Genomic DNA, 25,156 nt, shown 5'->3' with positions numbered 1-25,156 from the left:
GGCCGAGGTGGCAAGGAAGAGGAAGAGGGTAACAGTGAGCTGAAGGAGTGGCCAGGGCGCTTAAGGGATTTTCGGACTTCCCCCTTTCACCGGAATTTTCCTCGCTACTCTGACCACCTCTGCCCGCCTTCACCCACCCGTGGCAGGTGTGTTGTGCTGGAGTGCGGGTCGCTTGACACCGACGGAGCTACCGAGGATTCCTTCGGGGCTCTCCTGGTTCAAAAATAAAACCTACTGAAAGTTCAAATAGCTACACATCCTAAATATTTGGGCACGCCAAAGTAGCAATACATGCCAAATGTAAAACACGATCCAATGAAGCCTCTGCCCATTCCAGAAGGCATGAGGCTATTCTTTTTTTTAATAAACCATTTATATATTAGGTCAGCAAGCCGCCTCATTAAAAATCTTCCAGCCCCCTTAGGTACCCTGGAAGGAAAAGAGTGTGTAAGAAACTTGCCGCCTTACTGTCACTGTCACAGGATAGTTACATCATCGAGGAGAGGTTGGAGAAGAAAGCTAGGGGGTTCATCGACCCAATTATAATTAGTCCTAGACATGAGGCTATTCTAATTAAGTGCAGAATAACTGATCTCATGCATCCATACATACGTAATTCTAGATAGACGGCAGCACGCAACAAGGGAGATCGATCACGCACTATCTGATGTAGTTGTTATCCGCTTAGCGCACTCGTCTTTGATTTTCTTGAGCGACACGACCACATCGTGCATCGCCATCCTCTCGCCGGGAGAGTCGCTGGAGCAGAGCAAACCCAACTCAAATACCGATGCAACAAGGTCATCGTTCTTAGAAATAAAAGAGCCACGTAGTAGCCGGTTATGGACAACACTTGAAGAAGCTCCGCAGGAAATGCTTGTTGAACCCACGACCTGAGGGTTACTTGTACGCCAAACATGGCGTCTGTGGGTCTCCTTCCAGTAAAGACTTCAAGGAGCATGATCCCGTAGCTGAACACGTCACTCTTCCGCGATGCTTTTCCTAGCGACCCGTACTCTGCTCAAGAAAAATAAAACACATAAAATAAGTGTACTATGTTGTTTTGAATGGATCCATAACTTGTATATGGTTTAACAAGAACGTGGTTGATCACGATTACAAGAGCTGGCTAATTAAGTACCTGGTGCCATGTACCCAATTGTTCCAGGCATGGTCACGCTAATCATGGAGTTGTCATCCAAAAGTAACCTTGCAATGCCAAAGTCCGCCACATGTGCTGTCATATCCTCATCAAACAACACGTTGCTAGGCTTCAAGTCACAGTGCAAGATCAGATCGTAGTGCTCATGGTGCAGATACTCCACTGCCATCGACACGTCGAGCATGATGCCTAGTCTCTCAAGGAACCCGAAGCACCCTGGACTCTGAGACTGGTGCAAGAGCGCCTCTAAACTACCATTTGGCATGTACGGAAGCACTAGTGCTCTGAAGTCAATATGGGTACATGTGTTGAGTATCCTTATCAAGTTGCGGTGTTTCACCATGCGAAGCACTCGATACTCAGCATCAAAACTGTGGATGGCCTGCTCCAACCGTACGTCAAAAACTTTTATCGCAACCACCAAACCATTGTCCAGTTGTCCCTTGAAGACTTCTCCAAAATTTCCGGATCCCAAGATATTTTCCTCACTAAAATTATTGGTAGCGTGAATGAGCTCACGATAGGAGACCATTTGATGCCTGATGACATCGGTTGCATCAACTGAAGCTATGTCATCTCCCTTCTTAAGTATATTATTGAACCATAGGTACACGTAAATGGCAACGGTGCCAAAAGCTAATGTAAGTGCTGGGAGTATAAATTGTAGCAAGTGTCTATTACTTGAGCCAGTTTTGTCATGGCATGATGAAAATCCTAGGTGTGGAGCACCACATAGCCCAGCATTCCCAGTCAACGATTGCAATGTGAGGTTCGAGAATACACCTCCCTCGGGTACTTGGCCTTCTAGTATATTGAATGAGAGGTTCAAGGTAGTCAAATAGGTAAAGTTGGCAAAGAACATGGGAATGGTACCAGAGAGATTGTTATATGAGAGATCTAATGATACTAACCCTTTTATTTTTTCAAGTTGTCTTGGAATTGATCCTTTGAAGGTGTTATGCGATAGATTCAGGGAAGTTAGCATATTAAGCTGTCCAAACATCTCTGGAATGCTTCCTACCAAGAAGTTGGAAGAAAGATCCATTTCAAATAGTTGTCTTGGACCAAAATAATCAACCGATAGTGCACCAACAAAGGAATTGTGAGAAAGACTTACTGCGATAAGTTTATCAAGCTGTAAAAAGCTCCCAGGTATGGTTGAACTTAAAAGGTTGTCGTCTAAGTTGACTATTTCTAACGAGCTAAGATTACCAAAACTACTTGGTATAGGGCCCGATAGTTTGTTCCCATCGAGACCTAATCGTTGTAGACTCCCGAGCATACCCATTTGTTTTGGGATTGGGCCCAAAATGTCATTGTTTCCGAGATTAAGCCATACAAGATTTTCTAACATAGCGATGGATTCTGGGATTGGCTCAGTTAATAAGTTGTCACCAAGATTTATCCATTGAAGGCTGCTTATGTTTGAAATTGCTACTGGAAGCCCACCTACTAACTTGTTGTGACCTGCAAGGAAGATTGTTAATCCTGAAGTGAGGTTTCCAACGTGGCTAGGGAGGACGCCGGTGAAAGAATTAAAACCTATTGCAAGGGCTCGGAGTTTTCTGCACTTAGAAAGAGTTGACAAGAACTCTAGATTCCCCTCTAAATTATTTTCAGTAAAATCAAGCTTGTTCAAAGCTGTAATTTGTCCAAGTGTTGTTGGTACTGGTCCGGACAACTAATTATATGGCAAACCTAAGTAAGACAATTTTGATAAGTTACCGAAGGAAGCTGGAATTTCACCTGTCAGTTGATTGACTCCAAGATGCAAATATGAGAGTTCTTTCAAAAGACCTAATTCTGGTGGAATCTCCCCGGTTAGACTGTTAAACGCGAGTTGTAGTTCAGTAAGTTTGGTGAGATTTCCAAGTGTCGCTGGGATTGAGCCAGTAAGATTATTAGCAGCCATGTTAAGACTTTTGAGGTGCGGTAATTTGGCTAACCATGTTGGCACAACGTCCACAAAAGAGTTTTCAGACAAAGCAAATACTTGTAGGTATTGGCATGGTGCAAGCCCTGATGGAAACTGGCCGGAAAATTTGTTTCCACCCAACAAAAAAAATTGCAACATTGGGAGGCCGAAACTTTGATTGCTCGGAAATGTTCCATTTAGGTGATTCACAGCTAGTGAAATTGTTTGCAACCTAGACATATTGTAAATGGCTTGTGGTACTAGACCAGAGAGTTGATTGTACTGTAGGCTCAAGAACTCAAGCATGGATAGGGATGCTATGGCATGTGGCATACGACCCGATAGGCTGTTATTTCCAAAATTGATGACTGTCAAGAAAGGTGTGTTGTTGAACAAATTTGGTGGTATTTGGCCACTCAAGTAATTTGTAGCCAAAGAAATCTTTCTAAGGTTGTGCATATGCATCAGCATCTCAACGGGGATGTGGCCTGAGAGGTTGTTTACAGCTAGACGAAGAATCTCGAGCCTTGTAAGGTTCCCTAAGGCAGTAGGTATGACATTTGACAAACTATTTATTCTAAGATCGAGGTATCTAAGACGATGTAGCCTACCAAGTTCGGCGGGAATGGATCCTGTGAGATTGGTGTTGGTGAGGTTAAGGACAGAAAGGAAAGAGAGGTTACCGACATGAGGTGCCACTGGTCCAAGAAGGGTCATGTCAGACAACAACAGAGCGGTGACACGCTGTCTGCGCCGGCTGCACGAGACGCCGACCCAGTGGCAGAAAGACGTGGCGGTGGTCCAGTTGTTGGCAAGGACGCCATGAGGGTCGGCTAGCTGGGCTTTGAAAGCTAGCAGGGCGGCGAGGTCTGTGTCGCTGACATTGGTCGGACTGGGAGAAGAAGACGAGGCAACGGAGAGTAGGAGTAGTAGGAAGATTGGAATGCGGGCATACATGGACGGCGAGGCCATTGAGATGGGCTGTTTACATGTGCAGCTTACAGTGGGAGTGGTGATGAACTTATACAGGTTTTGTGGAGAGCCTGATCCTTAGTTATGCCACACGTAATAAAGCTCCGGGGCCTGATGGTTTCCCGGCAGAGTTTTATCAGTTTTTCTGGGTTGTAATAAAGGATGATTTGATGGCGCTTTTTAATCAGTTCAGTAATGGGGATTTGCCTCTTTACAAACTGAATTTTGGTGTCATTACTTTATTGCCAAAGAAAGAGGATGCGGTGCAAATACAACAATATAGACCAATATGTTTATTGAATGTGTGTTTCAAAATATTCACCAAAGCAGGTACTAATCGTATAACTGGGATTGCCCCAAGAATTATCAAACCAACACAATCAGCCTTTATGCCGGGGAGGAATATCTTAGAGGGGGTGGTCATTCTTCATGAGACTATTCATGAGTTACACAACAAAAAGCTGGATGGTGTTCTATTTAAAATTGACTTTGAAAAAGCGTATGATAAAGTGAAATGGTCCTTTTTGCAACAGACTTTGAGAATGAAAGGTTTTGACCCAGAATGGTGTAGGATGATCCAACAATATGTCCAAGGGGGAAGTGTCGGGGTAAAGGTAAATGATGATATTGGTCATTATTTCCAGACAAGAAAGGGTTTGCGACAGGGTGATCCCTTATCTCCTATCCTTTTTAATATTGTGGTGGATATGTTGGCTATCATAATTGAGAGAGCAAAAAAAGATAATCAAGTAGGGGGGCTTATCCCTCATCTTGTTGAGGGGGGAATCTCTATTTTACAATATGCCGATGATACTATCCTTTTCTTGGATCATGACCTCCAGAAAGCTGTGAATATGAAACTAATTCTGTGTCTCTTCGAAGAACTATCTGGCCTCAAAATTAATTTTCATAAGAGCGAAATATTTTGTTTTGGGAAGGCTAAGGATGAGGTTGAGCGGTATAAACAGATATTTGGATGTGATGCCGGTACATTACCTTTTAAATATTTAGGTATACCTATCCACTATAGAAAGCTTCGAAATTCTGATTGGTACCCAGTGGAGACCCGGTTTGAAACCAAACTGGGTTGCTGGAAAGGCAAATTACTATCATATGGTGATAGACTTGTTCTTATCAACTCAGTTTTAACAAGCTTACCGATGTTCATGTTATCTTTCCTAGAGATACCTATTGGGGTAAGGAAAAGATTGGATTTCTATAGATCAAGATTCTTTTGGCAATCCGAGGAGAATAAAAGAAAATATAGACTTACAAAGTGGAATATTGTCTGCCGACCCAAGGATCAAGGGGGTCTAGGTATTGAGGTCCTTGAACTCAAAAATAGATGTTTATTGAGTAAGTGGCTTGATAAACTTATGAATGAGGAAGGGGTGTGGCAAGAATTGCTACATAATAAATACTTAAGACACAAAACCCTATCTGAGGTAAAAGCTAAACCCACAGACTCCCCCTTTTGGAAGGGGTTGATGGGGGTTAAGGATGATTTTTTTACTAGAGGCTCTTTCAAAATAGGAAATGGAGTTAATACTCGTTTTTGGGAAGATGTTTGGTTGGGAAAAACTTCACTAGCCCAACAATACCCTTCCTTATATAATATTGTGCATCACAAAAATGTAACGGTAGCCCATGTGTTAGCCCAAACACCTCTAAATATCAGTTTTAGAAGGTTGTTGGTGGGAAACAAATGGACTCTATGGTTACAGTTATGCCGAAAGCTTATGAGGATTACTTTATCTGATGAGAATGATAAATTTGTGTGGAATTTGACAACAAATGGTCTATTTACAGTGAAATCTATGTATGAGGATCTTATGAATGACCATACACCTTATTTGAGAAAATACCTATGGAAAGTTAAAATCCCCCTTAAGATAAAAATTTTTATGTGGTTCTTGAGTAATAAGGTGCTGCTTACTAAAGATAATTTAGCTAAAAGACGCTGGAACGGGTGTACAAAATGTGTTTTTTGTGGAGAGCAGGAAACTATTGAACACTTGTTTATCTCTTGCCCTTTAGCTAAAATACTATGGCGTACGATTAATTTTACCTTCGATCTTCCTCCTCCAACCAATGTTACGAATATGTTTGGTAATTGGTTAAATGGAGTAGATAGACTATCTAAGGCTTTTATCCGTATTGGGGTTTCTGCCTTATGTTGGTCTATATGGAGGGTGAGGAATGATATTATTTTTAACAAAAAACCTTCTTTTCATTTCTTGCAGGTTATCCATATGGTGTCACATTGGGTCCAGTTGTGGGCTCTTCTATCACCGGAGGAACAGCGGGATGCTATGGATACTGGATGCACACGGCTCCAGATGGTCGCTCAGGATATCTTGTGCCAGGCTGGCTGGCGTCACAATAGGCGGATACAATGAGGCGTAGTCCGTTTTTATTTGTTTTCTTTCGCTGGTTGATTTTTGTATCAACGCTTGGCGATGCCTGAGATGTATTAAACTTTGTACTCACTTTTTTTGGTTAATAAAAGGCCGTGTGCATCATCATGATGCAGAAGCCGGGGTTTCACTCCCCATTTCGAAAAAAAAAGTTATGCCACACGTGCATCGATCAATCACGTTGCCGGAAAATACGGGGTTTGTTAGACGGAATGGTTCTTGCGTGAGTATTTTTTGTTTGATACAGAGCCCTCTACTCGCGTTTTACGGGGCAAAAAAATAGGGGATCTGTTAGACATGCTCTTACAGGGTGATGAACTTATACTGGTTTTGTGGAGAACCTGATCCTTAGTTATGCCACACGTGCATCGATGATCGATCAATCACGTTGCCGGTGGCCACACGGCCGGCTAGCATAGCAACACAGCAAGGAGCTACCGAACCTTGGCCTGAGCGACACGTTTTCTACAGGCCCTGAATTTCCACTGCTTCTACATTTCAAACTATCTGTATCTTCTACATCTACGTCTAAAATTTCTATCTTGCCATTTGTCATTTGTGCTCTCTCCTGCAACCCAAACATGCACCGCACTTCCAGGAAATATCGATAGAAGCGGGCGAAAACCTCTACGCCAACTCTGCAACGTACCAGACCTGTCGATCGTAAAATGCAGGAAAGATGCTGCATTGCTGTGTATACTAGTCAAACGCTGATGAATAATACCTTCTATTTTCTCTAGATGAATGGGGCGCTACGGCCGCTCGGTGTCGCGCGGGCGGCAGGTGCTGGCCTCAGGTCGTGGTGGTGTCCCGCGCGCTGGCGGCGCTCGTTGGGTCTGCTGGCCCGGCGGCGGCTGCTGCCGTTGCGGGTGGAGGCTGCGGGCGGCGCGTGCGGCCCTCCGATGGTGGCTACGGGCGTCGCAGGGAGGCGGAGGTTGGGGGGCGGCGGCATGGTGATGTGCATCTCTGCCAAGTTCCTGGGCCAGATCTGGGCCCAGGCGGGCCTGCTGCCTGAGCGCGCTACTGTGGTGCTGCCGGAGCGGTTCTGCTGCTTCGTGTAGGGAGGATGCCGGGGCGGCGGCCCCGGATCGAGGGCGACGTTCTTCGTTGTTGCGGCCTGGCTCTGTTCAGGTCGGCACGGTGTGGTTTCTTCGCGGCTTGAGGTGCTGTGCAGAGATGCTACCGGGGTTGTTTGGTGGTTGACAGAGGAGGCCCGTGCAGTGGTTGGGAAGGAGATCCAGGCGAAAGCCTAGCCCCGACTTGGTTGGTGCCGGCGTTTGTGGACGTCGCTCCCCTTCTTGGAGGCATCGTCGAGGAGCCTCCGTTTCTCTCCAACTCCAACGGTCTTGGTCTCTCCGGGTGAAAACCCAAGCTCCGATTTTCCGGAGTGGGCGATGGCGGCGTCTTTGTCGCTTCCCTCTTGAGGGCGTCGTCTTGGAGAGTCGGCGGTGGCTGTTTGGTGGTGCTCCTCTTCTGTCTTGGCTTGAGAACGTCGGTGCGGCGGTCCCGAATGGTGGTTGTGCGCCGAGGCGGCGGCCTCGGGATCCATGGCGGGTAGCAGCCTCATGGGGTGCGGCGGCTTCTCGGCTTGGCTTGGGTGGCAATCTTGTGTCGCTTGTGCGGCGAGGTTGTCGGCTCGGTCGACGCGTCTCAGCGGAGGCGGTTGGACTTTATGTCGGGGCGGCGGCTCCGGATGTTGGTGTGGCGGCCGTGGTCTGCGGGCGGTTTTGTCGGGCAGCTTGGGCTGCGGACGGCCGGGTCGCGCGGCGTCGCAGCTCGATCGCGAGCGGTGGTACGTCGGGATGGCGGTCCCGGAAGGTGGTGTTGGTGGTCTGCGCTGGGCGTGGCGGGTGGTCGGATGTCGGGCGGCGGCCCCGAAAGTTTGGCAGTGTTGTGGGCATCGATCTCTGTGTCGTGTGGGCGACAAGGTCGCTTTGGCGCAGTTCTCCTGGAGGTTTGGCTTCTTCACCTTACTGGAGCGTCCTATGCCTGCTCCTCCCATAGCAGTCATGGCGTTTTCTCTCCGGCACGGGTGGGAGGCTAGCTGGTCCCGGTGTGTGCGTCGTCCGTTGTATCATCGATGTGTTGGGCCCTTGTGTGCCAGTGGTTGGTTGGGTTTAGCCCAAGTTGTATCGGTTTTCGCCCGGTTTTCCGTTAATTAACTGGGCATCTTTCTTCTTAATTAATGGATAGGCAAAGCTTTTGGCTCGTTTCAAAAAAAAAATATATCTTCTCTGGTAAGTTGGTAACAACTAACATCACGGCCCGACATGCATGCCACGGTCCGGTTTACACAATTTAAGTTCCGGGCGTCGACATATGGGCATATGGCAAGGTAGCCATGAACTTTATGTTCCTGGTCTTGCTAATTCGATTGAGACTGTCAAAATTAAACGAGAGCGGGGTTCGATCGATCGTATTCGTCGCGCCAGATTGATCACCTGTAGGAGGCGCGCGCCTAATAGATCGCAAGCAGCCCAGGAGACGAGACCGCGCGTGTGATCTCAGAATGCTTTGCGTTATCAAAACTCGTCTCTCGTAAACTCCTTTGAGTCTCTAATTCTGAACTGTTCTCCTTGTACTTCCACTGGAATTCAGAATTCGCCCATGCCATGGGTTCCAAAAAAAAAAAGAGTGAAGCCGACTTGTATTTCTCGTTATCTGAAAACAGAGCAAAAAATGTTTCCAGGAATACACCACAGGCTGGGAATTGCTAGATACAATTACGATTCTTCATCCTTGGAACACACGCGTCTATGATCAGGTTCCGATACCTGGAAACTTGCCCTTTGGTGTGTTGGTGAGAGCAACAAGGCACCTGCTAATATCATGGCGACACATTGGGCACGTCGTCGCCTTGTGAAACCACGGCGAGATACAGTCTCGGTGGAAGGCGTGGGAGCACGGCAGCCTCACCGTGTCTTCTCGAGCTGCGAAATCCTCCATACACACACTGCAGCACTCGACATGACGCACGGTTGTTGGTGGTACGGCGGCGGCGGCCTCGCCGGCGTGCATGCACGCCAGGAGCAGCGCCCTTGGCTCGTCGTAGATAATCTCGGCTGTGATGGTGAGAGTCACGTCAAGGTCGAAGCGGAGCGCGACACCGCCGTGGCTCCGCGTATCGCGGCGGAATATGTCGACGTTGATGGTCGCAAACTCATGGGGCACGAAGTAATCCCAGCTGTCGGCGCCGAGGTCGAACTCGCAGAGGGGCGGCGTCTGCATGAGCATCTGGTGGATGGCGTCGCGGCAGGCGGAGTAGCTCCGGAAGAAGGTGTCCGGGTCGTAGAGGTCGAAGGTCCGGTCGAACCTCCGGGGAGCCTCCTGGCGCACGATCGGCGCCAGGGGCAGCACGTTGCCTTGCCCCACCGGGTGAATCCTGTAGCGCACGATGAGGTCGCCCTGCATGCGCACGAAGCATATGTGGCCTTTGTCCGGGTTCAGCTTTCGGTCCATCGTCCATGTTCCTTTGATCCGACACTCGGTCGCCGCCGCGGCCAGCGCCGACATGTTCATCAACGGTGAAGGCACCATTGGTGCCGAGTCTAGAATCCTAGATTGACGAGCAGCGGGTCAGGCGACCGGGCCGGTGCATGATATATATAGGTAACCACGGCTCGCTTGCTCGAGTAAGAATCGAAATCGGAGCTGTAGCTGTAGCTTCCAATCTTTGCTTAGGTCCGAACGGAGCGATTTATAAAACCGCCTTCCTTAATCCGACTAGGATTCACAAGGTTATATACCGCCGCCGCTGTGTTCTCCCCTCCTGGCCAGTATTTGCTTGGGCCTAGAGACGTATTAGTAATTTAGTATTAGGCTAGCTCAAACAACAGGACTCCAAACATCTATTTATTTTCCGACAAGAAAAGGACTCAAAACTGTTAGAATAGCCAGCGACTATAATAGATCCTATACGGGTAGAAGCTATAGCTGTTGTGTATACTACGAGATCCAAGAGAGATCGAGAGAGGCAGAGGCATACCTTCTCCCTTCGAGGAGGAGCCCTCGGACGTCGACATGGTGGCGGCGGCGGATGGGCGAGGGAGAGGTTGTGGTGACGGTGCTTCCCGTCACTACCGCGAACCCTAAATCGGTAGGGATGTCGGTGTGGTGTACGGCGCGACGAACCTCATATCGTGTGCCGCCGGCCCCCCACTGTAACATCCCAAATTTTTAAACAAAGAAGAAAATGAATTTCCCTATTTCCAAAATTTGGAACCAACAAAAACTTTTATTAAATTAAGTTTGATGCATAGTGACCATGCTTATATGTTGTGTTATTGCCATGTTTGATTGTTGAAGTATTTTGAAAAGACCTAAAACCCTAAACCTTGCTCTTTGAAGTCAAAATGAAATAAAGCAAAATAAAAATAAATGAAAAGAGAAAACATATGTAAGCCTAAAACCCTAATTGGCAAACCTTGACTTTTGCCCTTGCCACTTTGTCAGAGGGTTGTGAACCATGGTTAAACCCCACTAAACCCTAATCCATGATCATTTGGATCAAAGTGAGACCTTTAAGAAAAAGAGAAATGCTACTAGCTTCATATATAAGGCTATGGTTATTTTTGTAAAACTTTACCCTAGACCCTTCTACCTTGTTTATATGTTTGGAAAACCTTAATAAACCTTATCTAGTACTTCACCAATCAAAACCAAGGTGAAACAAAAGAAAATAAAAAATAAAATAAAAATGCCATAGAGGCATATGAGAAGAAATAACACAATTACAAATTTGAGAACCTTGACCCTAAGACTTGGTGTGAATGGTTGGATCACTCCTCTATACCATTTCAACACTCAACAACATCAATTGGGTCAAGAAAAATCAAATCAAAGAAATATCAAAAACCATGTGGCATGTGATAAGACCCAAAAGTAAAAGAATTTGTTTCAAAACAGAGAAGTGTATTGTGGCTGTTTGATTCCATCAGCAATAGAGCTGTGACGATGAACCATGCCCTATGTACTGATCCAAAAATGAAACGAATTAAGTTAAAATATAAAATTAAAAGAAAAGTTGAGATCAAGAGGAAGAATGTTAGGATGATCTCCACCGCACCAGAGCCCAACTGCCTGGCACGATCCCTTGACCACGTATGCGCGCTGATCGGCGGGGTCCAACCTTATCTCTGGTTGGTGGGCCCCTGTTGCCGCGCTATATAGATAGGTGGGGGCCGGACACACGTGGTATGAGGTTGACCGACGCGCTGCTCGCCCCACCGACATCCCTTCCGATCTAGGGTTCTAGCGCGTGCCGACGGGAAGCGTCACCACCGACGCCACTACCTCACCCACGCCACCGCCGTCGCCACCATGTCAACGTCCGCAGGTTCCTCCTCGAAGGGAGAAGGTACACCGTCTCTCTCTCGTTCTATCTCTCTCACGCACAGTACAAGATCATTACTTTCTACAGATAGTCAGTACCCGGCATTAGATCTACACTAGCTGATCCACGACTCTAACAGTAGCATGTGCGCACCGTGCGCACCTGGTGCTCCGGTTGGTTCCTGTCATGTTTCCTCCTCACGAGTGAACAAAAAATTGTCACAAGGAAAACAATTTTGAAAATCTCTGGCCGAAATCTCAACGCCAAAGAACTGCTGAAAACAGAAGATAAGAAGCTGCAGCAATGTTGAACATTTTCTTCGGTAACAACATACAAACAGAGGATGGTTCATAAGTTCACTGGACAAAACAGAGAGCAAACTTCACATGAGATGAACGCATGATGCTTTTGTTACTACAGAAGTTCAAACCTGTAATGTACTGAACATTTACAGAGCTAAACCCACAAGGTTGCTTTTGCTGAGTGCCATTCCTCTATCAACATAACCCTAGTTGACAGCAAAATAAACAACGGAAAAAAAGAGCAACAAAAAAATGCAGAATAACTTGTGCTCTAACACTGCTTGAAATATAAAAAGGTAACACCCAATATCACACTTGTGGTCCATATATTCATGTAGCCTGCAAGTGATAATTTTCGCATTTGCTTGGACTTTGGAACCACCAAGAGTAACTCGGATAACCTGAGGTTCTCAGCTCCAGCACCAGCAACATGTCAGTAGTAAGTTGTTCAGATTACTGTCACAGTCTTGTTGGCAATCTATTTTGCAGCAAAAAAAATTGCAAGACCTTGACTCTTTTTGGACACAATAAATAGCATAAATCCGACATGAAATGGCAGCAAATATAAATCTGACATGACCTTGCCTAATATTTGGCAACAAACAGCAATAATCATCTAGATCTAGTTCACACGTCACCATGTAGCAACAGTACAGATATAATAGTGCAGATCCATGTTTTATAGCATAAAGTGAGTCCTCATCTCACTAGTTACATGGCAGAAGAATAGTTCACTTAGTTTCTAATTTCACTAGGTTCAAAGGCTACGTAGCAAAAACACATGACAGCTCATCCCAAAAGCAATATCATCATGGCCTTTCATTTATTTTTGTTCTTTGATGTACTGTTTTTGGCCACTTGTCATTTCTCCATGGAGAAATAGCTGGTTGAGATGCTGCATATTCTTGAATACTCAAAGCTAGTTGCCTGTGACTATACACTTGGATTCCTAAGAAAGATTCCTTGGAAAGATTCACATGCCCTACCCTCCCTAGGCTGGCTTGCAATCTTAGCACACTTACGGTAGCATCTTTTGTTGGTGTACATTCAGTAGCAGCGGCAGCAGAACCTACAGGTTCGTCTATTGCCAATCGACTATCTTTGACAGATTTCTTCATACTGTTCCACAGCTACTTTCCCACAGCTGCTTTCAGATAAGCCACAGCCCAACCAAACACACCCTTTGTTGGTGTACATTCAGTAGCAGCAGCAGCAGATTCTGCACCTACAGATTCTTCTATTACCAATTGACTATCTTCCACAGGTTTTTCTATTGCCATTTGACTATCTTCCACAGGTTCTTCTATTGCCAATTGACTATCTTCCACAGGTTTCTTCTTACTCTTCTTTTCCCTGTGAATATCACATCACAAGTATTAGTAAATTACATACAACAGTAACTGATGAAGAGGTTTGACTACCTTTCTTTTAGCTCCATTTCTTGGTCACGCATCTCCGGCGGCATGGCAGCAACAACCTCCGTGGCCTCCCTCGCACGCGCCATGCGGCCAAGGATGTCATGGTGCTCGATTGTCGGCTCAAGCCCATAGGCAAAAATAGATCTGAAGATGTTCCGGCCTTTCTCGACGAGACCGGCGTTCCTGCAGGCTGTCAGTGCGACGGTGAAGGTGCTCGACCTGGGCTCGTGTCCATGTCGCAGCATCTGCGCGAATGCCTGCAGCGCGCAGGAGGCGTGGCCGTGGTTCACAAAGGCTTGCATCATCGATGTCCATGTGATGGCATCCTTCTCCTGTAACATCTTGAAAGCTTGGCAGGCAGAGCGCAGGTCGCCGCTCCTTGAGTACATGATGAGCAGAGCATTTCCTAAGGAGGTTTCAGAGAGGTGACCCATTTTTGTGGCCATGCCATGGATTTGCCCAACTTCGACGGTCCTCTCTGATGTAACAATGACACTTATCAACGTAGTGATGTCGGGATATACCGCTGACTGGAGCATGAGAAGAAATAGACCCACCGCGTCGTCCTTACGACCATTCCTGGCATATCCCTTGATTACAGTGCTCCAGCTCACCAGGTCCTTGGCAGGCATCGAATCAAACAGTCTCTGAGCCTCGCTCATCTGGCCATCATTGGCATAAGCGTTGATCATCACATTCCACGCTATGATATCCTTGTTTTTCGGCATTTTGTCGAAGAACTCCCTCGCCATCGAAACGCGGCTGTTCTGTGCCAAGCCGCTTACCATCGCGGTCCAAGTAGCCACATTCTTATGATGCATCCTCTCAAAGAGGCTGACCGCCTCGTCTACTCTCCCGGCACGGAGGAAGCCAGAGATTGTGGTGCACCAGGAGTATGAGTTCCTCTCTGGCATCCTGTCGAACAGCGCCATCGCCTCTCCGACGTGACCGCCGTCGGCGTAGGCCTTGACCATGACCGTCCAGGTGACCACGTTCCGCCGCGGTGTCGCATCGAACACCTCCCTCGCCTCACTCAGCATCCCGGCGCGCACGTACCCCTGCACCATGGTCGTCCATGACACGACGTCGCGTTCCGGCATCGCGTCGAACAGCATGCGTGCCTCAGCTACGCGCCCGGCTCGGCAGTACGCGGAGACCAGGCTGGTCCCCGCCACCACGTTCTTCTCCGCCATCCCGTCGAACAGCCTGCGGGCGCGGTCGACGCGGCCGGCCTTGAGGTACCCGTCGAGCATGACGGCGTCCAGATGGGGGCCACGGGCGGACGCCGGCGCGGCTAGGAACAGCGCCTCCGCGCGCGGGAGGTCTCGGCTCCTGAGGTGGGCGCTGATCGTGGCGGCGTAGGCGGTTGCGGCGCGTCGCGGCTTTTCGTGGAACGCCTCGAGGCCGGCGGCGGCGGGCGTGCCGTTGGCGGGGAGCCGTGGATGCTGGTCGGGGTGGTTTGACAGGGCGCCATGGAGTCGGAGGGAGATGGTCTGGAGGATGGGCCGGAGGAGGAGGCGCCGGCGCCGGCGCCGGCGAAGCAAGTGGAAGACGCCAGGCATGGTCTCCAGCCAAGATCCAGGTGGAGTGACCACGGCTATCTTGCACAAGAGACCCTGGAGTTTCTGTTTCTCCACCACACGCCCTTTCTTTTGTGCCACCCTTGTTGTCCCTCTCTTCCCGTCACCGCCTCCCTCTACCACTAGCAATGTTAAGTGACTATGCCGGCGCTCTTTTTTTTTTTTGATAAATGACATTTTATTATGTAAAAGTTTAAACATTACATCCGATCTATGGATAACAAAGATGAACGCAACCCTCGCTTCGAGTTGTGAGACGTTTGGCTTTCTCCCGCCAACTCTGTAGGTGTTGCTAGTTGGCGAGAAGTTGTTTGTGTTTTTCTTTCGGGAGTTGTCACCCTTTGTTACATTACCATTGCCGCCAATAATAATAAAAATCTTGGTCTAGTTGTATGGCAAAATTTGGACTTTATAGGTTCATTTTCGTAAAACTTCCATTAAAACAGACATTCACAAAAATAGCAAACCAACTAACCAAGTTAAACCATGTTTCCGTATCAATTTATATTGTCCCTTAGCAAAGCAAGGGTACATATATATAAGTATATATTAAGCTACCATATAGAGTCATAGCTTGTAATACATGAAGTATTCCAAACATAACGGTAAAAGTAAACCCGAGGCTTCGCCATGGCGTATCGGCTGATATGGCCTCTGCCATGCAAGGTTACTTGTTTTATCTTATGAATGTACTAGCATAGACACATATAAATAATAAAATGTACCTTTGGTTTTAGATCCTCATATGGTTTTATTAGTGCGGCGAATAGTTAGAACTCATAGGCCAAAAAATATCCTTATTATATATATCTACACCATGAATAAGACCACAATTTGCAGAAATGATGGCATGTTTTGTTTGAGCTCTAGCCCCGCCATACCAGTGCAGACAATCTTACTCTAGGTACTTCTAACAAACATAATTGTTCGCTTTCTTCTAGTACATTTTATTTTTTTCGCCATAAATTATGTGATGTTTGACGGATTCGAAGGAGAGAAGTATGAATGATAACGATGGTGTTTCGAGTTTAAGCTCAAACTTGAAATACTATGTTGTACAAAGCAATCTCAATGAAAATGATGTTTGCACCTTCTAATTCGGAGACAAAGAGGGCTCTTTGATCGCGACGGTGCGTACCATCTGAATTTAGTCCGGTGAAGTTATCAGCATTAGAGTTATAGCTAGTTAATAATGTAGTAGAAGATAAACTGTGAACTTGTTGGATTGAGAAATCCTTTATGCACATGATAAATTTTGCAGCCATGCAACTGCAAGATGGTTTTGAACTGGCTTAACAACCAGCAACAAAAAAGTTCAGATAAAAATCCGAAAAGGCTAGCGCACAAATGTCCAACATCGAAGGGTGAAAATTCATGAAAAAGGAAAACATAAACCATTTCTTATTCATTAATCAAAATTCTTGAAAATTGACAGATCCATTCTAACCACACTCAAATAGATACAGACCGATCTGTAAGAAATATGAATTACAGACCAAGAGAAAACTTTTTCTTCTTCCCGAAGGCGCGCGGCGACGAATTAATTAAGCAGCAGACAGAGTGAAATGTGAATAATAATAACAATAAAATAAGCAAACTCGTACTATGAAGCAAACTCATGAAGCAAGATGGATGATGACGTGTAGCTAGACGAATGCGTGCTTCTCGAGCAGCTTGAGCACCTCCTCCTGGCTGTTGAGTCTCGCCACGTCGATGGCGGTCTTCCCGTCCAGGTTCTGCAGCGTCCTGCATTTCAGTTCGCCATGATCTTGTTAGCTATAAGGTTCAGTGGAGCTAGCCGAGATATATATATGCGTCAGCCATGGCGCGCGGAGTTGGCTTACACGGAGCCGCCGTGGTCGAGGAGCAGCGCGACGCACGCCTCGCGGCCGTATCCGGCGGCGTAGTGCAGCGCGGTGTTCTTGTTCTTGTCGACGGCGTCGGCCGCCGCGCCGGCCTCCAGGAGCGCCTGCGCGCACGCCAGCTCGCCGTAGCCGCACGCGAAGTGCAGGCCGCGGCGCCCCTCCGAGTCCTCCTCGTCCTTGTCGACGCCGTCCTCCAGCGCCTTCTTCAGGCCCTCCACGTCGCCCACGCTCGCCGCGTGGTGGATCACCGACTCCTCCTCGTACTCCTCGCCGGCGTCAGCTGTTTCTTCTTCCTCCTCTGCCTCGGGTCCGGCGGCGGCGGCGGCGGACGGGCCGCCCACGCCCATCGCGCGGCCGAACTTCTGCAGCGCCTCCGGGTCGTTCCAGTACCTGAATTGAAAACCAGACAAGATCACATTGATGGCGTTGCCAAAGCTAGGAATCAAGAAACCGGCCGTGGCCGAGATGTCCATGAACGAACAACGACCGTACTTCATCATGGCGGCGGGCCCGCCAGACTCGATCTCGTCGAGGATGGGCTTCAGTGAGGGGTCGTCCTTCATGCGGGCGACGCGGGCCTGGAGCTGCTCCTTGTGGGCGGGGTCGGTGAGGCCGCCGAGCACGGACGACATGGCCGGGTCCTGCATCAGCGCGCTGCCGAGGCGCTCCGCCATGGCCACGAACTGCGGGTTCTGCATCAGCTGCTGCATCGTCGACACGTACTTCTGCGGGTCCAGCGCCGCCGCCAGCTCCTGCGGCGACCGGGGGGCTGACGCCGAGGACGCCGCCGGCGAGGGCGCCACCGTCTTCTGCAGCTGCTCCGCCATCTCGCTGAAGGACGGGTCCTTGGCGATCTGCTCCGCCATCTCCTTGATGCTCGGGTCCTGCCCAGGGTAGAAATGGACACAAAGTTTCTCGTTAAATCGACGCAAATTCAAGACAACCGATTCGAACTTCCAACAGTGAGCTACGAACAGATCAAAGCAGAGTATTGCTTATTTTGTAGGAGTCGTAAATGTTTCAGAAACTTCAGTCTGTAGCTGTGTTTTTATGGAGCCTATCCAGAAGCTTACATTGAGCAAGTTCATCATGGTCGAGAAGTCGAAGGGGCCGCCCGGCGCCGCCCTGCGCGCCCCAGCCGGAGGAGGCTGTTCTGCCGGCGCCACCGCCGCAGCCGTGGGCGGCGCGTCCTCGGACTTGACGGCCGTCTTCTCCTCTACCGAAACCAATTACAAACATTCCGATTAATCATCCAATTGAACATGCAAGAACAGAACAGAAAATCAAGCAGAGGTCCCAAATTGTGCACTCGAAATGGCAACACAAGAATTGGAAGAGAAGAGACGAGACGAATGAATTGTGGATGGATATTCCTGACCTTGAGTAGCCATGTCGAGTGACGATGGCAGTGGAGACTGGAGACAGGAGAGGGGCTCGTGTAGTGCTCTCGGTGGTAGTGGCGATGATGAAGAAGATGATAAGGTGATGGATGGAGAGGAGAGACTGCGACCAACCAGATGTCGAGATGGTTTTGCTTTTCCCGGCGTATTTTTCACCTTCTGGTCTTGTACAGAAACGCTTGGCCGACTCCTATTTGTACAAGTCACACTCAGCAGTTGGAAGGTAGATCTCTCCAATTGTGAATTTGTGATCCCAATGTAAAAGTGTTTATTTACCACAAGAAAAGATTTCCCTGCTAGCATTATATTGGTTCATAGAGAAGAATTCTCCGCTTTAATGCCGAGACGTCGGCCAAGTGATTGCCTTTTCTAAAGATATTTTTGGGCCGAGTCCGGGGAAAATAACAGTTTTACCATTTCTCATCAAGAACTACTTTGAGGTCATCATAGAGAACAAATTGATCCAGGCACCGAGTTTCACCCAAGTACAAAAAAGATAAGTAGTTCTTATTGGATGATTATGAGCTGCCCAGCTGAGACTATCCCTAAGTCGACATAGTAACTCCTGGAAAATAACATAGACCCGGTCTTTACGCCGAAAAAGATTGATTAAGTTGAACCAGAAGGCTGAACAAGCTATTTTATTCTGCAATGCAAAAGAAAGAAAAAACATATTACGAGAACGAACCAGCGGTTGAATGGTTGAGTATTGTTACTCGAGCCCAACGATGATCAATATATGGGATATGACAACTTCGTCGATCTTAAAACTCTACCTGTAAAAGAATCATATACTCCTACATTTTTCATTAATCTTTCACATGGAGTATTCTATACTTGTCATTTAAACTAATTCAACTATGGATTTATTTTTTCCATGCAGAAGAAGCCTCTAGAATTTTCCTTGCTTGTGTCTGGTGCACATTACCTTCGGCAACTTTAGGTTGGTGGGGGCAAGACTCAGGAGGTGCCATGCTTTGCATCCCCACATAGCATGCGAATCCAGCCAGACAGGGAGGTCGATAGACAGGGATGTGAGGATGTCGATAACAGATGTGCGGATGGAATAGCTCCTCTTACAACCAGGTTGCTATCGCCACAGATCCACCCAGTTATTTTCCACACCGGGTTTCAGACATAACAAGAACAATTACAGATCAAATATATGCATAGGGGTGCATGCTGATAATAATCTGTATAGAACATTATAGATCAAAAATGTTCCAGTCATTGGTGATTCATACAGGGCCGCAAAATTGGATATACCAAGAAAATTTTCAATCAAATAATGGTACAGATTATTCCAGATCAACATTCAAATTGAAAGGTGAGGATTACATTTTGCGATTTCCTGATACCGTGATTGTATTAACTTGCTCAAACAAATGCATGACAGAACCGACGGGCAACATGCCACATCAAACCAAACACCATGTCAGGTTCCACATTGGACGATTCGGCAGATAGTGAGTGCAAGTTCCAGTCCACACAAGTTCTTGGAGGCTCCTTTCAACTGAGATCATCACTTTGGCATTAGATCTCCAAATGCCTTGTAAAATGCAATATAATAACTGAGCCAGGAATTACATTGCTACAAGGGCTAAGGACAGGTAAAGGACAAAACTTTAGAACAGTATTCGACATTCGTGAAATTCCGCATGTAGTTCCCTACAAGTAGGAAGGGCAAAACATTCAACCTGGGGGGGCTGCAGATACATCACTCTGCTAGTAGCTCCAAAGAGCGCAGATGTTACCGAGGCCTCTTTGGAACTCCAGTGATGCGTACCGCGCGTGTGAACAGATAGATTTCCCATGACTTGACGCACAGAATTCTGCGAGTTCGCTACAAAAACGGCAGTGAACCACCACACTGAGAATCCACACGTGGTAGTTTCATCAATATTTGTGGATCGCGACGTTGAGGTCCGACGAGATCGAGGTCAAAACTGGGAACGTCTGGTGCCAAACTGCCTTGAAGACCCGCTTGTGATGCGCTTGCACAGACTGGCAGGGGGTCTGGCCATGATACCTTATGTCGAAAATATGGATCACAGGGTCTGCCGACCCAGAGGAAAGGTACCAGCCATCAGGAGACCATGACTGGTTTATCAGGGCGGACTGGGACTCGCTGTTCGACTGCTTCCAACCAATCGCATGGACCTCAGTCTGTCTAAGCCTGATGTCGAACAAGCGAAGCTGCCTGCCTGGCGACCTGTCAGAAACAAAAGAGATCAGATAATCGAAAAGGCACCACATGAATCTAGACGTAAGCACACAAGAATTCAAGTGCAATGAGAGGTTTATGCGCCGAACAGAAATCAGAAGCAAAGTTAGAATTTTACTTACGCCGTTTGCACCATGTATAAGTTGAAATCACATGGATTTAGCAATACACTCATGCATTTGCTATCAATTAGGTTCTTGTACTCTGTCCTTTCAGCTGAGAGATCATATGATATTATCCTCTTATCCGAGCCGACTGACACTATTGTTTTTCTCTGTTGCAATCCAGCAACACCATAGACAGCAGAAGAATGCAAATCCTTGTGCACTCTCTTGTGGTTCCATGAATCATCTTTCTCTTGCCAGAGTATGACAGCATGGTCGCTTCCACCAGTCAAAAAGCAGGTATCCGACCAGGGCATGAAATTAATGTTATTTATGATTCCTTTAGTATGAGGCTTCGCTGGTAGGAAAGTAACTTTCTTCTGTTTCAGAGGAAAAAATGTGAAAGATATTTTAGTAATGTTGAGAGTAAATCATCTGCTCCCTCCGGCCCGATTTAACTGTCGCAGGCAGCCCATACATACAAATGTGCTATGTCCAATTTTCCTCCACATCAATCAATTAAAAGGGGCCAGAGGGAGTATTAGTACTCACTGGAAGAAAGAACAGAGAAAGTGTAACTGCACCGGAAGAACGACTGCATGGGTTCTATCAAGATTTTACATAACATAATTACAAACCCTAACTAGGTCTTCGACATCTGCACAGATAAATAGTGGGGCACCTTACTCACACTAAAGAAACTACTCCCTCCGGTTCATATTAATTGACTCTAACATGGATGTATCTAGGCACATTTTATTTCTAGATACATCCATATTGAAGTCAATTAATATGGATCGGAGGGAGTATTAGAGTTGCTAATTTAAGAAGACCTCATTTGAGAGCCATGGCTGTTAATTCGATGTACACTGTATCAGCAGCAATCACTATTGCATCAGGCATAAATGAGACTTTGAAGTTCAGAGTATCTGGTGAGCATGGGAACAGGAATAACTTACAAGGGCACCTATCTAATTTTTACCTATGTGGTAAGCTGATTAAAAATGAAAAGGTATTTCTAGTCATATGCAAAGAGATAAATTCTACTACGGAAACTCCTTCATATGTGAGTGTTTCTAGCTAAAAAACTTGATGAGTCCAAAATGCCTATGGAACTAATCCACTTTGCTGTACAGTGTTGTTTTATAACAACTACAAAACCATGTAAAGGATAACGGATGGAACGTGTTATGCTTCTCAAGGCTTAGACAGAGTTCTTACTTGTCCTGATGCGTTAAGATTCGTCATTGAAACCTGGGAGTCACCACCATCAGCACTATATACAGCAAAAATTGTGTCACCATCTGGATGCCAAGCTACATCTTCAGGCCACCTTTGCTTTGGAGAAAAGCAATTTGTAGTGCTAAGCGAGGAGATAGTAGGTCTGCAAGTATAAATAATATAATTCAAAAAAGGTTTAAACCAAACCCAAAAACAGGTAGCTCTAGAACCATATGAATTTAATTGACCTTAGTATTCTACTACCTCCATCCAAAAGCTTAAGGCTTATATTATTTTTAGAAATTCAAACTATGTCAAGTTTGACTAAGTTTTTACCACAAATCACTAACATGTAAAATACAAATTCAATATCATTAGATAGATAATGAAATATATTTTTGTATGGTATCTACAAAATGTCATATTTGTTGATAGATTCTTCTAAAATTTTGGTCAAACTTTACTTGGTTTGACTTTTCAAAAAAAAAAAAAACTTAAGCTTTGGGTCTTCGGATCTCTGGGCCTTTGGGATGGAGGTAGTAGCTTACATGCACCAGCTTCACATTCAATATTTCACATGATGAACATCAGTGTCAATTTTTTGCAAAAATACTTCTATTGCAGAAAACAATGGATAAGTGGAAAAAAATAAAAAGTTTCATATGCTTGCTAACTTCACTACAAAAAAATTATTATCAATCGATAATCTTATATTTCCACATAAACCATAAAATGAATACTGTATGATATCCATGGTATCAAATGTTATTGTTCCATGATAACAATAGTATATGAACCTGTTACATGCATATCCATACTAAACATATAGAACACTGCCTCATTGGCACGTCGAAGTAGTGATCGAAAATTGGCCATAATGATTAGGTGTCTTCATTTGGTAAAAATGTTGACATATTCTTGGTAGCCAGCCAGCCAAACTAGCCCGCTGGCTGCATCTTATGATATCAACCTAGGATCCTGGGTTTAATATCCCGGTGTTATGAAAATGCATGAGATGAGCCAGGGGACTGACAATGCAAGAGAGCATCAGCCAATCTACTTGGCTTTTGTACCGAGTAAAAAAAAAGATGCTAAATTGCTAAAGTTCTCAATAATTAGCATGTGAGGTTCATAAATAAAAAACAGCATCCACATACACAATACAACCACTGGCATGTAGTTATTCTGACTTGTGTCAATATGACCATACAGGGTTATGGCAAACCATTCACTGACTACTGCCTAGTGCCTAGTCTGCATGAAGGCATATAGAAATTATGGGTTTTAACTTGAGTAAATGTATTTTTTATCTCTAAGCAACCACAATATTTGCATTGACTTCATTACGATTATAATGGTAGAAATCAAAACAAGTAACCTATCTCCCAAATGTCTGGAGATCAAGTAACCGCTTCTAGAAATAAAAATGAGATATAGCATTAAGAGAAACCAGGTAATATGAGGCTTACCCACTTGACTGTACTTGCCACAGAGTAACCATTCCATCCAACGCGCTGCATCACAAGGAACATAAGAGTAAGGTTCTGTCTACAGCAAAAGTTAGGAATACTTAACAGATGTCACAGTTATTGCATTTGGTTACATTGTTTACTCTGCTACATACACGTGGAGATGAATAATTAAACTAAATTAACCTCATCCCTAAGCAAGTAAGCATAACCATGTAAGGGCTAAACCACTGTTTACATGGTTATGCTTACTTGCTAACATTAGATACCAGTACCTTTTAAGGATATCCGGACTTGCTGGTTATTTGGGATTACATTTGTTATGGGTGGGTATTCATAATCTAACACCCCCCACCTGGTTTCAAGACGTACTCCTTCTCATTTATCATTTTTCGAGTTAGAGGTAACTTCAACCAAATCAGTTACAGATATTCAGTAAACTGAGGCAGAACTCACCAAATTCAGTTTTCTACAGCCATTGCATTTATGATAGGCATTTGGTGTTAATTATAGCTAGTCAAGCATATTCTACCTGGTAACGACAAGCTGGTCATTCGCAGGGCACAGCTCGAGGCACCTAAGCTTCCTCTTGTGCTGGCTCGGGACCAGGTGGCTGCCGTAGAACTTGAGTAAGGTTGGGGACGACTTCCTCACGCTCTGGATCAAGTTCTGGGGCTCTCTCTGTACTGCAAACCATGAAGACAAAAACCAGACATGCGCGTCAAGCATAGGAACAGAAATATCCTAAAATGTATGAGTGACGGCCGGGAGGTACCGATCTCTCGCTTGGGTTTCTTATCCGCTTTCTTCTGCCGATCCTGCGGCGCCATCGACGAAGACGACGGGGCATCAGCGGCGGCGGCCTTCTTCGGCCTGGGCGCTGGTTCCGTGCGCGGGGCAGGCGCACGCGGAGCCGGCCGGCTGTTGGTCCCCGGGATGACGAGCTGCGGCCTCGTCTGCGGCGCGGGGGCCTTCTGGGCGGGCTGCGACGGCTTGGGGTCCCTCTGGACCGGCGGCGGCGTCCTGCGATCGGGGGGCGGCGCCGGCGGGTTCCGGCTGGGAGGGGCGCGATCTCGGTACCGGGCGCGCGCCACGGCGAGCTCGCTCTCCGCGTTGTCCAGCTGCGGCGCGCCGTTAACCTCGTCATCAGCAATCACTCCAAGAAACAGGGGGGGTGAGGGGGAAGTGAGCGTTGGGGCGTACCAGGGACTGGTACTGGGCGAGCTTGAGCTTGTACTGCTCCACCACGCGCTCGCGGTGGGCGATGAGCGCGAGCACGGCCTCCTCCGCCATGTCCTCCTCCGGCGGCGCCGCATCGCTGGCGGAGGAGGTGGAGGCGGAGGAGGGGGGTCTGTGGCCGGAGCCGTTGGCGGAGGAGGGGCGGTGCGAGTGGGATGAGTCGTCCTTCTCCAGCTTGGGGCGCTTCATCGCCGGCGGGTCGCCTGCCATCGCGCCGGCAACCGGCGGGCGGGCGGGCGGGCGGACGAGGGTTGGTCGATGGGAGAGGGCACGCGCGCCGGCTGCGTGTGTGTGTTCTCTGTCTGTTGGTGTGCGCGTGCGTGGGCCGTAACTGCGCGCGTGAGGCACCAACCGCAAACCAGGCCTTTGAGGCTTTGGGCTTTTCCGTGTTTTTTCACATGACATGTCTCAGAAAAATACGCACGACACATGCGTGAAGTTCTTGGCTTCAGAGAACTGGAACTGTTCAATGTTGGCTTGCCAAGCTTGGAGGATTGTTTTTTTAAGAGAAGAACCATAATATATTAGGCAAGCAA

The 25,156-nt window shown here is 46.9% G+C and overlaps 3 protein-coding genes and 1 pseudogene across 3 annotated transcripts; all 4 read right to left on the bottom strand.

Moving 5' to 3' along the window:
* Window positions 1–653: 653 nt before the first annotated feature.
* On the bottom strand, window positions 654–4,049 carry LOC124680231 (annotated as a pseudogene).
* Window positions 4,050–12,701: 8,652 nt separating this feature from the next.
* LOC124680245 (pentatricopeptide repeat-containing protein At2g35030, mitochondrial-like) lies at window positions 12,702–15,080 on the bottom strand. The gene is made up of 2 exons (XM_047215333.1): window positions 13,522–15,080; window positions 12,702–13,453 (listed from the first exon to the last, which is right to left on the bottom strand). The coding sequence occupies exons 1-2, from the start codon at window positions 15,078–15,080 to the stop codon at window positions 13,231–13,233; spliced, it is 1,782 nt and encodes a 593-aa protein (XP_047071289.1). The 3' UTR covers window positions 12,702–13,230.
* Window positions 15,081–16,486: 1,406 nt separating this feature from the next.
* Window positions 16,487–18,513, bottom strand: LOC124680238 (ankyrin repeat domain-containing protein 2A-like). The gene is made up of 5 exons (XM_047215327.1): window positions 18,342–18,513; window positions 18,037–18,179; window positions 17,456–17,847; window positions 16,943–17,353; window positions 16,487–16,844 (listed from the first exon to the last, which is right to left on the bottom strand). Exons 1-5 carry the CDS (start codon window positions 18,352–18,354, stop codon window positions 16,745–16,747), a joined length of 1,059 nt encoding a protein of 352 aa, XP_047071283.1. The 5' UTR covers window positions 18,355–18,513; the 3' UTR covers window positions 16,487–16,744.
* Window positions 18,514–19,619: 1,106 nt separating this feature from the next.
* Window positions 19,620–24,832, bottom strand: LOC124680237 (U5 small nuclear ribonucleoprotein 40 kDa protein). Its single transcript, XM_047215326.1, has 7 exons — window positions 24,585–24,832; window positions 24,157–24,502; window positions 23,914–24,067; window positions 23,382–23,426; window positions 21,913–22,075; window positions 20,710–21,071; window positions 19,620–20,575 (listed from the first exon to the last, which is right to left on the bottom strand). The coding sequence occupies exons 1-7, from the start codon at window positions 24,828–24,830 to the stop codon at window positions 20,260–20,262; spliced, it is 1,632 nt and encodes a 543-aa protein (XP_047071282.1). The 5' UTR covers window positions 24,831–24,832; the 3' UTR covers window positions 19,620–20,259.
* Between the last annotated feature and the right edge of the window lie 324 nt (window positions 24,833–25,156).

The sequence above is a fragment of the Lolium rigidum genome, unplaced genomic scaffold (assembly GCF_022539505.1).
Source record: "Lolium rigidum isolate FL_2022 unplaced genomic scaffold, APGP_CSIRO_Lrig_0.1 contig_10568_1, whole genome shotgun sequence".
In the NCBI taxonomy this organism is placed as follows: Eukaryota; Viridiplantae; Streptophyta; class Magnoliopsida; order Poales; family Poaceae; genus Lolium; species Lolium rigidum.
This window is presented reverse-complemented; position numbering and strand designations above follow the sequence as displayed.